At 32.6% G+C, this 15,226-nt stretch overlaps 1 protein-coding gene across 3 annotated transcripts in view; it reads right to left on the bottom strand.

Annotated features, from left to right (window-relative positions):
- LOC130896122 (uncharacterized) overlaps positions 1–15,226 on the bottom strand; it is a 104,443-nt gene that overhangs the window by 7,365 nt on the left and 81,852 nt on the right. For all 3 annotated transcript variants that reach the window (XM_057803920.1, XM_057803921.1, XM_057803922.1), the window contains exons 12-16: positions 5,713–5,921; positions 4,170–4,361; positions 2,675–2,827; positions 1,395–1,570; positions 392–594 (exon numbers count right to left, since the gene is read on the bottom strand). In XM_057803920.1, coding sequence (XP_057659903.1) covers positions 392–594; positions 1,395–1,570; positions 2,675–2,827; positions 4,170–4,361; positions 5,713–5,921 — 933 coding nt within the window. The remainder of the gene's footprint in view (positions 1–391; positions 595–1,394; positions 1,571–2,674; positions 2,828–4,169; positions 4,362–5,712; positions 5,922–15,226) is intronic.

The following is a 15,226-nucleotide window of genomic DNA, read 5'->3' as shown; positions in this document are numbered from 1 at the left end:
TAGTTTTCTTCAGAATAGACACTCATTTCATTCACTTCTACACAGGAATCGATCTTCTTTTCTTTGTAGTAACTTCATCTTTTGTATCTTCTTCTGGTCCAATTCTCAGTTCTCTACACAGACTGACGATATGTTTTTACTCTCAACTAGTTTTCGTTTAAATTGTCAAGTTTTCCACATTTTATTTTTGCATGTACCTTTTCTTGTCAAAGAGCACTGGTTGAGTCTTCTCTATTTTTATAATGTAACCTATTTATTACCATAGATTGATGCCAATATTACCACTAAAATGAGCAGGTTTTGAATCAGATATAAGAGGGGAGGTTTAACGCGATTTTAAACGTGTCACAGTAGATGTTGGTGAAATAATATTGTCAAACTATTAGAATACCTTGTGGATGAGAGGTAGAGTAGTCACCGTGTTGGGTATGATCATTATTTGAGACGTAATCGCCTTGGGAAGCGTCTGACGCGAATTGATGTCGACGCAGACGTCGTGGTGAAGAATTCGGCGAAAGTGACCGATTGTATATATCGGTGTTCATACACAATTTACGGCCGGCTAGATCGTTAAGCATATCCATAGCCTCTTGTCTAAAAAATATAAAAAAAATATTATTGTACATTTTCGATTCAATACTAAACTCAACTATACAATCATTTTTAATTTTTGAGATGTATTGCTAAATCAAATAAAAGACACAGTTTTTATTGATATACAAAATACCAAGTAGAATTAGCATGAACAAAACCCTCAATAAATTAAAAAGTTTTGCGTGTGTTGACCCATAAACTATCAAGTAGATATTATTGGTAAATATTCTTAGTGAAATGGATCTGCTACCCTAACTTTTAAAAATACATTAATTAATAGTGCTGGCACCAAATACCAACAACCACTTCCCCAGATGTATGGAAATGAGCTTGAATAGGAATTATCAAAAACGCGACATTTAATTCATTCAACTAGGAGGCCAATATACTTATAGAAAAACCAGCATACAAGCCCTTTCTGGCTCGAGATTACTGCATCTACATCGAGGGGTTTTAGGAGAAAGGATGTTCTAAAAGAGAATTACTCTGGTGGATTTTTCCAGCATTACAAAAAGTTCCTATAGAACTTTTGTTGTGTCTCTCCTTAAATTCCTCCCTGATACTATAATCATTTGAGCTCTGGAATTGGAGGGTGAACTATAGATGGTCCAGAGCAGGTCTGTTGAGGACATAAAAGCTCATAGAGATCGCAGTATACAGTTACGCTCATATATCTATTTAAATGTAGAATAAAACATAAACTAGCTATAAAATTATTAAAGACAATACATTTAATATAAGTAAAAGAATGATCCATTTCTATTGTTGGTACAAAAATAACAAAGTCAACTGTATGTTACCTTAAATGGGCTTTACGAGAAAAAGATGTTCTGGGTGTTGTTTCCGTTGGTGAAAGTGTAGCAACAGGAGTTTGAGCAGAATCTCTATAAAGGCGCAACTTGACGATTTCAGGACACTGTCTTAAAAACTGAACTGCATGCTCGTGCGACATTGGACATATTTCCACATCATTTACCTAAAAGAAGTTATATTAATTACATATAAAATATAAGTGGTATCAATTCGTAGTGGAATCCAGTACGGTTAATCACAAACATTTTCATTTCTAAACGAGAAAATTCCAACAAATGAAAAATCGCACGTGTAGATTAGATTTATTAGTGTTATTCAAGGGTTAGAACGGTGGCACCTACTCTTCACAACCATTTCGTTTGAAAGAATAGTCAATAAAATTATGTATCTTAAAGTTTAGAACTGCTCATCAAAAATAATAAATTGGGGTAACATTAGAAAGAAAATGAACACTCGTCAACATAATATGCGTCTTGATTCCGCTTCTAATTTAAGATTCAGTAGGATTAAATCACGAGGGTTGAATATATCTTGTGTAATTAATTATTTTCATACAAAAAAATGTATAGAGTCCAGAAGAATAATTGTAGCGAAGGAAGAGAATTTCTGGTCGTTTCTTTTTATCTCGGGTATGTTTTTACTAGTCCTAAACTTATTTTAAATTCCCCCCTCGACAACTACTTTTTGTTTGTTTCCATTTCTCATATTATTTACAGATTTAAAAAGCGGGATGTTCTCCATTAAATGGAATTGAGATTAAACACTGTATTGCTTATTTCTTCATTTGAAAATTTCAAGGCTTCAAGAATAGAAGTGTGATTGTATTGAGACAGGTTTAAAAAAAATGCTGGAAACTTAAACAATGATAAGAAAATTTTTTCAAAAACTTCAACTAGTGCTAAAGCTAGAGAAAGAAAACAAAGACGTATATAGAAGAAGAATCAAATGTATCTAGAATTTATAGGATAAATAATTTGAAATGGAATTGGGCATCTAACAAAAGAAGTGATGAATGATTAATGACCTAAATCGTTTCCAGATACTGGGAGATAACAATCTTAATCCTGTGGTGGATTAATTAATACCGATGATGATTTCTAAACAGATGTATAGGAATCAAAATAAAAGAAATAGAGCAAATTTAATATATAAAAAAAGATAATGAATAGCTGAAACTAGAGAATTTAAGAAGAAGATATTAAAAAAGTATGTAACGCAAATGATTTGAGTAATTCAATGAAAAGATAAAATATAAAAGAGAACTTACTGCTATTATTTTATCACCAGCTCTAATTCGTCCATCAGTAAGTGCTGGTTCTCTAACCAACGCTCTAACATAATGCCCCAAAGCACTATCATCTTCTTTGCGAAGTGTAAATCCTAGAGATCCTTGAATTTTTTTAAGCGTAATTTCAAATTCCTGGTAAAAGGTAAACATTTCATTAAAAACATACACAAATGTCTAATTTTTTTGATCGTATTCTTATTAAGAAAGAATCACCAGAAATTGAGGATAATTATTGTAATGATCGATGATAATATCATTAAATTTGAATATGAATATTATTACACCCTTTTGAAAAAGGGATAACGTTTCTCGGTCTATATGCCCGGATAAGCGGTGAATTAAATTTCTTTAGTAAATATAGTAACGATCATTTTCATTAAATAGTTTGAGTAGAAAATTTCAGGTTAGAGATGCTGAAAGGCCAAGCAGGCTATTAAGTTAAAATTTGAAACAAAGAAAGACTAATGGAGGGCCGTTTTTTTTCAACCTCCGATCGCTCCGTTCAGACGCTACGCGGGCATGCGCTGTAGGTGACTGCAAAGCTCTCGCACTGCACCATTGTTGAAATTCAGGCGTCAGTTGGCGTTGTGCTGTAGCCACGTAAACATGTCTGCCATTATTGATGCTCCGAAGTGTGATTCGTTTTCTACAGTATGGAGAATGAGTCGTGTGTATGAGAAAAACTTCCAAAGACGCAAATTGATTTATATGAACTTGTCCTTTATTTATAGCCTATCGGAGATTGAAAAAAAACCGGGCCTCGTAATATTGGACTTTGCGCTTGATAAGTATTTGTTACCAAAATTAGACAGGCACCTTTTTTTTTCTTGTAGAGTAGACTTATTGAATTTGTTAACAATGGTACAGAGTGTTGCTTAGGATTGTGAAAACAGAAGTGATGAAAAAGTACCAGAATTATTGTTTCACAGGTAAAAAAGACTTAAATTATATAGTACACATTTAATTTCCTATATTTTAAGATTATAATTCATATTTTTCTAAATATTCTCTGTCCTTACACTATTATACATATAATGTAAATACTATAGGCATAGGTAACTCGGTGATAAGAAATTTTTTACGCTGATGATGATGATAACATCAATGATTCAGATAGTCTATATTATTTTTCAGATTTCCCAAATCTGAAAACATGAGATCGTAATGGAAAAACGATAACTATACAACAGATAATGGTGGGTTATGTTCAAAGCATTTAAGCAATGTTTATTTCCATAAAATTGTTTCAATTTCAAAAATATTCAATTATAATTTGTAAAGGTTTCGAAATTGAAATTTTCTTATTAACTTTTTATATTTATTCTCAATTCTGACCATTTTCAAATGGTTTTTATGGGTACCTTTGGATGTTTTCTTTAATAAAGTGTTTTTTTTTGGTTGTGTTGTTTAAAAATAGGTTGCCTTTACCGAGTCATTCAATATGACGAGAAGAGCTTTCATATAATATACTTACCCCATGATAATATTCATCTTCTGGAGTAGTATAAGAATTGGAAGGCAAGTTAAGAGTGTTAGGAGGTTCTCGTCTAGGAGGAGGTGGAGGAACTTCTGATATAGGACTGACACAGTTTAATACATCTGGAGGAGGTCTACATATTTTTAAATCTACTTGATTTGGAGCAGTTCGGAGGACTTCCAGGGCTTCCTAGAATAATTTAAGTGTACAATTTCAAATCTAAAATAAACGTTAATATTATTATTGTTTAAAGCAAAGACTGAATAACATTCTTCTCAAAAAGTAACAAAGCAGCAGCTTCTTCTCGATCTGGAGTCTGAATCTGAGGATGACAAAAGGTTTATTATGTTGCAACTACCATCAAAAAAAAAAGAAGTAAAACAAATGAGTATTTACGAAAAAGAGTGAGTTTCGGAGAGTTTAAGTTATCTAGTGAAATTCCAGAAAATATGTTCAGGGAGGCATTTCGGTTAAAGGATCTCACAATTTCGATTAATTTTTCCATTTTCAGTCAGTCAGAGAAAAACTGTTTGGTAATGGACGGTTTATTTAAAAGTAGCTCCATTTGAAACAACGTTCTACAAAATAATCCAGGCGTGTGTTGTGCGTGGGCCGAGTTCAATTTGCGGCGGGCGTTACTATTAAAAAACGTGGACATGGGCTGGATCTGGCCCCCGGGTGTGCTGTGCGTGGGCTGGGTTCAATTTGCGGCGGGCGTTACTATTAAAAAACGTGGACATGGGCTGGATCTGGCCCTCGCGTGTGCTGTGCGTGGGCTGAGTTCAATTTGCGGCGGGCCTAGCTGCGCCATTGTTTTTTAGATATTATAGGTACCCTAACTAGAGCAATGCTATGTACAGGCCTACTTTATTTCATTCAGGGTGATAAAATAAAGCACAAGGACCTTGGTGTTGGTGGACCAGTTATCTAATATTAGGGAAAAAATTTTTTTTAAGAACTAGAAGTGATGCGAGCAAACAAGCAGACGAACTGTTTAAATGGACCCTTCGCCTCTTATACCATCCACTGTGTCCCACTCACTAAAACTCAAACGCAAGTTCACTAGTGCAAATGCTTCGTCCACCCTGATGCTTGAGATTTAATTTTTGGACCACTTTGGTTTCCATACGTCTATTATAAAATAACACCCTGCACGTTTGAGCGCGATGTTTTGTCTAATTCGATGTTTTTGATGAAGATGATACTGTCATGTAGATATGTATGTGTTTGAATCGAGCTCTAGGGGCGCAGCAAGAACTTATCAGGAGTAAACCGAAAAAATAAGAGTCCTGCCGCCCAGAGTCTACGCCCTGAGCCTGGGCACCGCCTTATTTACGACACTGTATATATGATTTAATAATATATTATGACAAAAAAGTTGAATATGCAAAACAATTAACATTAATAATATAAGGAAGTGACTACCTGTAGTTCTCATGTAATACTAGTATAGAATTTCTTGGTAAAATAAAAAAGAAAAGATGAGAAGCACCTTAATTTTGATATTTTACAGAAATACATTTATTTACTTTTAACTTACGTAATTAGTGAGTCCGGTAAGCGTAATTCCATTGGCTTCTAGTAATAAATCCCCAACGTTTAATAGGCCACAAGCCGATGCGGGTTGATGAGGAAACAGTCTTTTAATTCTAATTAAACCTGGCCAGGAACCTGTACTGTCTATGCCACCAGTTACACTGAGACCAAGACCTCTCGAACCTTTTGTTAATTTCACGACAAAGGTACTTTCTGAAAATAAAAATTAATGATAGAGGTCGAGAAAAAATTCATTCGAGAATGTATTTGTCCACATAGGCGTACTTCGGTTGTAGCGTAAACTACAATCGATTTTAAGCTTCCAGAAAGGGGCTCCAAAGAGATTTAGCAAAATAGGAGGATAAATGCATTTTGTACCTTTTCATCGAAAGTTTTCAATTTAAATTTGGTTTGTTAAGCGTGCTTTCAATTTTGGAATAAAATTGGTAATTTACGTAACGGAACTAGAATTTGAATCTTATGTTCAGATATAACAGAGAGTAACTTACGGTCCAAGTTTAGGTGCTCACTAATGGTCTATATGATGTAATTTAATAGGATCCTTGTACAAATAAAGTCTCGGGAGGATGAAGACTTATTTCCGTATCATTAATTTTGAACATAAATTTTAACACATCGCATGGTACGTAGCTGGGACCTTTCAATTTCGTCTCAATTCCAGAAAATAATTTTCGACTAATGTCACATTTAAGTTCCCTTAAGAATTTCTAATTCACCGGTGGTTTCCGTAAAATTTGTATTAAAATCAAGGGAAGACTACTAATGAAAAGGAAAGTTGAATCTTGGTTTAAAATAGGTATCAAAAGATGAGGACAGTGGCGTATGGTTTATTTTTTGGGAAGCTTCTAAATCAATCTTTTCGTTTCTATTGCAAATACAATTTAAGACGTTTTCACAGAAAATTTTGATTCGTTGATATTCGAGATAATTCGAAAAATGTCACTTTTGAGGTTCTTCTATATTCGAAATATGTCAAAGGTATGCTAAAATCCATTTATACTGACATAAAAATGCAGGTTTTTCAGTTTGGTATATTTTGGAAGTTAAATAAATTGATATCAATGAGCGAACTATGGAAATTATTCATCATTCACTTCATATTTGAGACACATCCTAAATTTAGTTCTATATATTCCATATAAAAATCCAATAGCGTAATATCTGGTGATTTAACAGACCATTCAATAGAACCTTTGCCGCCAATTACACTCGTCTATTTAGGAGTTGGTTTGAACTCAAAACTTATCGGTATTACAGCGCTTTTGATAATTATTTGTGATAAGGATACAGATAATTGGTGGTTCCAATGGAAATGTCTCCAAACACGCAAGGTTTTAAATTTATAATAATAAAAATAGTTTTAGAAAGGAAGTTTTAAAGTTTTTTTTTCAATTGAATTTCTTTGTAATCCCTTAATTAGATTCAATGTACCAACCATTTTACATTTGAAACCTAATTCGAATAAAATCTCATACATATTATTTATTTGACAAAAAATCGTTAGAAAATGAATTACATCAAGTTAATTTAATTAAAAATACAGAATAACAAAATTGCACATGCCCCAGTCAGATTAGAACCAGCGACCATTTGACTACAATGCGACGATCTAATCATACAACTGTTAACGCATTTTTGTTAAAAATCGTTAAAACATTGAGAAAATCCGGTCAATTTAATTGAAAACGCGATTATAGAATGACAAAATTGCACATGTCCCAATCAGATTAGAACCCGCGACCATTTGACTACAATGCGACGATCTAATCATACAAGTGTAAACGCATTTTTGTTATAAATCGTTAAAAAATTGAAAAAATCGAGTCATTTTTATTGAAAATCATTAAAACATTAAGAAAATCGGAAAAAATTGCACATGTTCCAATCAGATTAGAACCCGCGACCATTTGACTACAATGCGACGATCTAATCATACAAGTGTAAACGCATTTTTGTTATAAATCGTTAAAAAAATGAGAAAATCGAGTCATTTTTAGTGAAAATCATTAAAACATTAAGAAAATCGGAAAAAATTGCACATGTTCCAATCAGATTAGAACCCGCGACCATTTGACTACAATGCGACGATCTAATCATACAAGTGTGAACGCATTTTTGTTATAAATCGTTAAAAAATTGAAAAAATCGAGTCATTTTTATTGAAAATCATTAAAACATTAAGAAAATCGGAAAAAATTTCACATGTTCCAATCAGATTAGAACCCGCGACCATTTGACTACAATGCGACGATCTAATCATACAAGTGTAAACGCATTTTTGTTATAAATCGTTAAAAAATTGAAAAAATCGAGTCATTTTTATTGAAAATCATTAAAACATTAAGAAAATCGGAAAAAATTGCACATGTTCCAATCAGATTAGAACCCGCGACCATTTGACTACAATGCGACGATCTAATCATACAAGTGTAAACGCATTTTTGTTATAAATCGTTAAAAAATTGAAAAAATCGAGTCATTTTTGTTAAAAATCATTAAAACATTAAGAAAATCTGAAAAAATTGCACATGTTCCAATCAGATTAGAACCCGCGACCATTTGACTACAATGCGACGATCTAATCATACAAGTGTAAACGCATTTTTGTTATAAATCGTTAAAAAATTGAAAAAATCGAGTCATTTTTGTTAAAAATCATTAAAACATTAAGAAAATCTGAAAAAATTGCACATGTCCCAATCAGATTAGAACCAGCGACCATTTGACTACAATGCGACGATCTAATCATACAAGTGTAAACGCATTTTTGTTATAAATCGTTAAAAAATTGAAAAAATCGAGTCATTTTTATTGAAAATCATTAAAACATTAAGAAAATCGGAAAAAATTGCACATGTCCCAATCAGATTAGAACCCGCGACCATTTGACTACAATGCGACGATCTAATCATACAAGTGTAAACGCATTTTTGTTATAAATCGTTAAAAAAATGAGAAAATCGAGTCATTTTTAGTGAAAATCATTAAAACATTAAGAAAATCGGAAAAAATTGCACATGTCCCAATCAGATTAGAACCCGCGACCATTTGACTACAATGCGACGATCTAATCATACAAGTGTAAACGCATTTTTGTTATAAATCGTTAAAAAATTGAAAAAATCGAGTCATTTTTCTTGAAAATCATTAAAACATTAAGAAAATCGGAAAAAATTGCACATGTTCCAATCAGATTAGAACCCGCGACCATTTGACTACAATGCGACGATCTAATCATACAAGTGTAAACGCAGTTTTGTTATAAATCGTTAAAAAATTGAAAAAATCGAGTCATTTTTCTTGAAAATCATTAAAACATTAAGAAAATCGGAAAAAATTGCACATGTTCCAATCAGATTAGAACCCGCGACCATTTGACTACAATGCGACGATCTAATCATACAAGTGTAAACGCATTTTTGTTATAAATCGTTAAAAAATTGAAAAAATCGAGTCATTTTTATTGAAAATCATTAAAACATTAAGAAAATCGGAAAAAATTGCACATGTTCCAATCAGATTAGAACCCGCGACCATTTGACTACAATGCGACGATCTAATCATACAAGTGTAAACGCATTTTTGTTATAAATCGTTAAAAAAATGAGAAAATCGAGTCATTTTTAGTGAAAATCATTAAAACATTAAGAAAATCGGAAAAAATTGCACATGTTCCAATCAGATTAGAACCCGCGACCATTTGACTACAATGCGACGATCTAATCATACAAGTGTGAACGCATTTTTGTTATAAATCGTTAAAAAATTGAAAAAATCGAGTCATTTTTATTGAAAATCATTAAAACATTAAGAAAATCGGAAAAAATTTCACATGTTCCAATCAGATTAGAACCCGCGACCATTTGACTACAATGCGACGATCTAATCATACAAGTGTAAACGCATTTTTGTTATAAATCGTTAAAAAATTGAAAAAATCGAGTCATTTTTATTGAAAATCATTAAAACATTAAGAAAATCGGAAAAAATTGCACATGTTCCAATCAGATTAGAACCCGCGACCATTTGACTACAATGCGACGATCTAATCATACAAGTGTAAACGCATTTTTGTTATAAATCGTTAAAAAATTGAAAAAATCGAGTCATTTTTGTTAAAAATCATTAAAACATTAAGAAAATCTGAAAAAATTGCACATGTCCCAATCAGATTAGAACCAGCGACCATTTGACTACAATGCGACGATCTAATCATACAAGTGTAAACGCATTTTTGTTATAAATCGTTAAAAAATTGAAAAAATCGAGTCATTTTTATTGAAAATCATTAAAACATTAAGAAAATCGGAAAAAATTGCACATGTTCCAATCAGATTAGAACCCGCGACCATTTGACTACAATGCGACGATCTAATCATACAAGTGTAAACGCATTTTTGTTATAAATCGTTAAAAAATTGAAAAAATCGAGTCATTTTTATTGAAAATCATTAAAACATTAAGAAAATCGGAAAAAATTGCACATGTTCCAATCAGATTAGAACCCGCGACCATTTGACTACAATGCGACGATCTAATCATACAAGTGTAAACGCATTTTTGTTATAAATCGTTAAAAAAATGAGAAAATCGAGTCATTTTTAGTGAAAATCATTAAAACATTAAGAAAATCGGAAAAAATTGCACATGTCCCAATCAGATTAGAACCCGCGACCATTTGACTACAATGCGACGATCTAATCATACAAGTGTAAACGCATTTTTGTTATAAATCGTTAAAAAATTGAAAAAATCGAGTCATTTTTATTGAAAATCATTAAAACATTAAGAAAATCGGAAAAAATTGCACATGTTCCAATCAGATTAGAACCCGCGACCATTTGACTACAATGCGACGATCTAATCATACAAGTGTAAACGCATTTTTGTTATAAATCGTTAAAAAAATGAGAAAATCGAGTCATTTTTAGTGAAAATCATTAAAACATTAAGAAAATCGGAAAAAATTGCACATGTCCCAATCAGATTAGAACCCGCGACCATTTGACTACAATGCGACGATCTAATCATACAAGTGTAAACGCATTTTTGTTATAAATCGTTAAAAAATTGAAAAAATCGAGTCATTTTTCTTGAAAATCATTAAAACATTAAGAAAATCGGAAAAAATTGCACATGTTCCAATCAGATTAGAACCCGCGACCATTTGACTACAATGCGACGATCTAATCATACAAGTGTAAACGCAGTTTTGTTATAAATCGTTAAAAAATTGAAAAAATCGAGTCATTTTTCTTGAAAATCATTAAAACATTAAGAAAATCGGAAAAAATTGCACATGTTCCAATCAGATTAGAACCCGCGACCATTTGACTACAATGCGACGATCTAATCATACAAGTGTAAACGCATTTTTGTTATAAATCGTTAAAAAATTGAAAAAATCGAGTCATTTTTATTGAAAATCATTAAAACATTAAGAAAATCGGAAAAAATTGCACATGTTCCAATCAGATTAGAACCCGCGACCATTTGACTACAATGCGACGATCTAATCATACAAGTGTAAACGCATTTTTGTTATAAATCGTTAAAAAATTCAAAAAATCGAGTCATTTTATTAAAAATGCGATTATATAATAACAAAATTGCAAATAAATGAATGAATTGTTAATATTTGACAGTCAATGAAAATTCAAATCCTTCAAATGCTATTAACATAATCGATTCTTTCATCGTATCATTCTCTTAATATAAATCACTTTCATGTTAGTAACGCCATCTTCTGATGAAATTATAAATATTCTTTTAACGCCATCTATTAGGAAAATTTAAATGTTTGTTTTAAAAGTTCTATAACATTCTGTTTCATATAATTATTGGGTGGGTTCCCTTGGGAAATGCCAAAAATCCTTTGTATTCTCAAAAGTGTGATCAAAAGATGATGAGTAGAAAATTCTATCTGAACAGACAGACCAACTAACACGTAATAAGTTAAGTAAAAGGTGGTAATTGAAACAATAGCCACGATAATTTTAATACCCCTCGGTAATGGTAAGGTTAGGTTATGTTAGGTTAGGTACCACTTGGTATTGGTTTTCCAACGGTTACGACAATTTATTACCTCACCAATTTTATGAACGAATTAATATAATTAAAATATTTTCCGAAATAAATTAAATCCAAATTTAATTTTAATTCAATTTCCTTTTCTCATGCATAATTGTTTCAAGTAAATTAATCGGAAAAAATCTACTCGTAAACTTTTCACAAAAGTAAATGGAAAATCATGAATATTAACTAGAATACTGAAAATGTTTATCCTTTAGGGAGTCCTTCACTGCATTTCTATATTAATTCCAGACCGTGGAACGTTTTCTAATGGGATTTGTTAGATGGGAATGTGCTTGAGGTAACCCAAGGGTTTGATCGATATTGTCTTGAGGTAGTGTAATGTACTCGCTTACCTGCTGTGAGTTTCGACACACCCACACACACGCACAAGCACGATAGAAATACAGGAGATTACGATCTAGTTTTCATAGAGAATTTATTTCATGAACTTAGCAACTAAAATCCAAGATCGTAAAGTGAAAAAGGTTATTATGGGTAATAAAAATTACGACTATAGATATTTTCTGATGATTCTGGTGGTTGGAATACGCGTTTTAAATAGACTTTCCTTTAAGGCTAGAGTTCAGTACTCACAATATATATCTTCGGGAATAGTTCAGCAATGTTGCAAGACCTGTCACTGTATATATATAAGCGAATTTACAGGTATAAAGCTCACAGCGGGGGATATCATAAAAATTAGACAGTACTTTTAGATTTTAGAATATCCAAATACAATTCACATTTAACCATCACTTTATAAGTCTTGTGACTAACATTTTTTTTGTCAAAAATCATTATTCATCAATATTATCTCCTTCAAGAGCAATACAATAATTTCAACGCTTCTCTAACTTCTCGATGCCGTGTTTGTAGGAGGATTTGTATTTTGCCTCAAAATAGGCTTCGGTTTGAGCCATTGTATCTTAATTTGAGCTGAATTTTTTGTCGGTGAGCATGTTTTTGAGACCTGCGAATAGCCAGTAGTGAATGGGTACCAGATCGGGACTATACGTGTTATTCGTTCAATTTAACCATTGTTGCCATCGACTGGTGAATCGGTTCACTGTCTTGGTCTTGGTCTTTGCCGTTTTTGCTCCATTTTTGCATTCAAACGATCCAACAACTCTATGTAATATTCACTATTGAATATCTCCCTTTTAGAGATAGTCGATGAACAATATTCCATGCGCATCCCAAAATACTGAAGCCATAACATTCCCAGCTGACCGTTGTGCCTTTGGAAGCTTCGGACGTGGTTCATCGGCTACAGTCTATTCAGATGATGATCTTTTTGATTCAGGAGATAAGTGATGTATCCAAACTCAGACCTGAATCATTAACACGTTGTTGTTTTTGATCGACTGCGGGTGTGAACGCGGCAACCACTTTGAAAACGCTTTCTCATGGTCAAACGTTCATGCATAATTGTAAACACACTACCTTTTGATATCTTTCCGGCCTCAACAAATGTGAAGGAAAATCAAAGGAAGAACCTCGTAACTCCATCACGTTTAACGAGCTCTTTATTTTGGTCTAAAATTTGCGTAGAAAAAGTTAAAAATGTAGCCGGAAAATGGACATTTTCATAGTACTGATCTCTAGCATTAATCAGCTGCAATACTCAAACTATTGGGTTTGAGATTAAGTGCCATTGTTTATCCTGACACAGATTTATAGTAAAAACAATTGATTATATGCACATAAAATTGAAATGTCTCTATTGACATGCGAATACTAGTTTATGGCGGTTAGTTTTACTAATTGAGTAAGTGCAATTGAGAAGACTCATGACTTAAGTACCTTGGAAGTGTAAGGACTCAATTTGAGCAAATAATTGTATAAGTTCTTAATGGAATTGAATACTTATGCCTAGTAAAAAGACATCCATCAAAATATTTTATATACTAGCCCCTAGTACTCTTTTATATTCTCTATTAAGTGAAAATGGGTGCATAGAAGTAATAATTTGAGTTTCGGAGACTACAAAAGTCTACCAGAGGAATACCGGGATAAAATGGAGATTTTTAAAACATAGAACGAAGCATAAAATACATATAATACCGTTACGATCTCGTCCGCTGACTCGTCCACTTATATAGACCGTGAAGTCGGTCTTGTTCCAATATGTTGTAGAAGCTAAATTTGGTGGATGCTTTGTATTTACATTACGATTTTTTGTGACTATATTATAGAGACGATTTCTAAGAGGGACTTTTTGTTTTTTCCCGGCAAACTAGAGATTTATAGGAAACGAAGATTCCAGAATGTGATGATAGTATATAAAACGAGGCTCTAGCGGCCGCAGGAGTCAGTAAACAATTTAATGGCATCGCGAATACATCGATACAATGACAAGCAAACACAAAAATAAACTGTGGAGTGCATTTTAAATAAATAAAACAGTAAATGTATAAATCAATATTAGTGAATGTCTCAGCGTTAGGGAATAGTTAAGAGTAAATAAGTTACATCGTGTAAATAAATTCCTGTTTAAACAAATAAAAAGAACTTTACATTAGTTCAGAATTTGGATAATAAAAATAGTTATGTAAAAATGGCTAAGAATTTAGGTGACCTGTAAATGATGGAGCTAAAAGCAGAATTAGAAAGCCACAAGTTGGAACGTCCGGAAAGCAGAATTAATCAGTAGAAAGACTGAAGGTGGCGGCTTTGATTCAGAAACATTTCTATTCAAAGACAAGATTTACACCTTCGACCATGAGGTCCATATTTCGACTTTGAAGAACGATATTTTTAGTAAAATAGACGAGAACATTTCGAGTATGAATATCCTTGGAAGCTTTAATGTAAGTATTCCTTTTCGGGGAAACAGTTACGAAAATAAAAGGACTTCTAGGAGCCCCATTCCATTTCAATTTATCATGATTTTTTAATGACGTATTGTGCGTTTCTAGCAATGAAGTGTGGTCGAGCGATACCTAGCCGACGCCATAGAAATACAGTAATTTGAAAATTGCCAAATAACTGGCTATATGACTCGTTAGGATGCCCGTTCACTGGGACAACGACAAGATTGAATCACTCATTAGACTGGGAAACTACTCGCTAAACAGTTCCTACGTAGTTGGATGATAAGACAAGCTCATGCACATATAGATGGGCCTTCTATTCAATTTCAAAATTTTTTTTAAAAGGATTCCACGAATAAATAAAACTTATTGAGTTGAACTTATATATTTTGAGTAATAGTTATAGTTTACGCGAAACAGAATCGAAGCTTCGAAATCAGATATCTCAGAGGAATCTAGAAACCTAAACATTTTCGCATTCAACCCCGTACCTACTACACCCTTTCAAAAAACAGAAATGTTGTCTCTTCTCTTTCATTATGTATTTAGAGTTCCTTGTAAAACTCCCTTTTTTGTCATCCAGAGATGATATTTTTAATTCGTAATGTA

The sequence above is a fragment of the Diorhabda carinulata genome, chromosome 7, assembly GCF_026250575.1.
Source record: "Diorhabda carinulata isolate Delta chromosome 7, icDioCari1.1, whole genome shotgun sequence".
In the NCBI taxonomy this organism is placed as follows: Eukaryota; Metazoa; Arthropoda; class Insecta; order Coleoptera; family Chrysomelidae; genus Diorhabda; species Diorhabda carinulata.
Note: the sequence above shows the minus strand (reverse complement) of the source record. Positions and strands in the feature narration are given on the sequence as shown.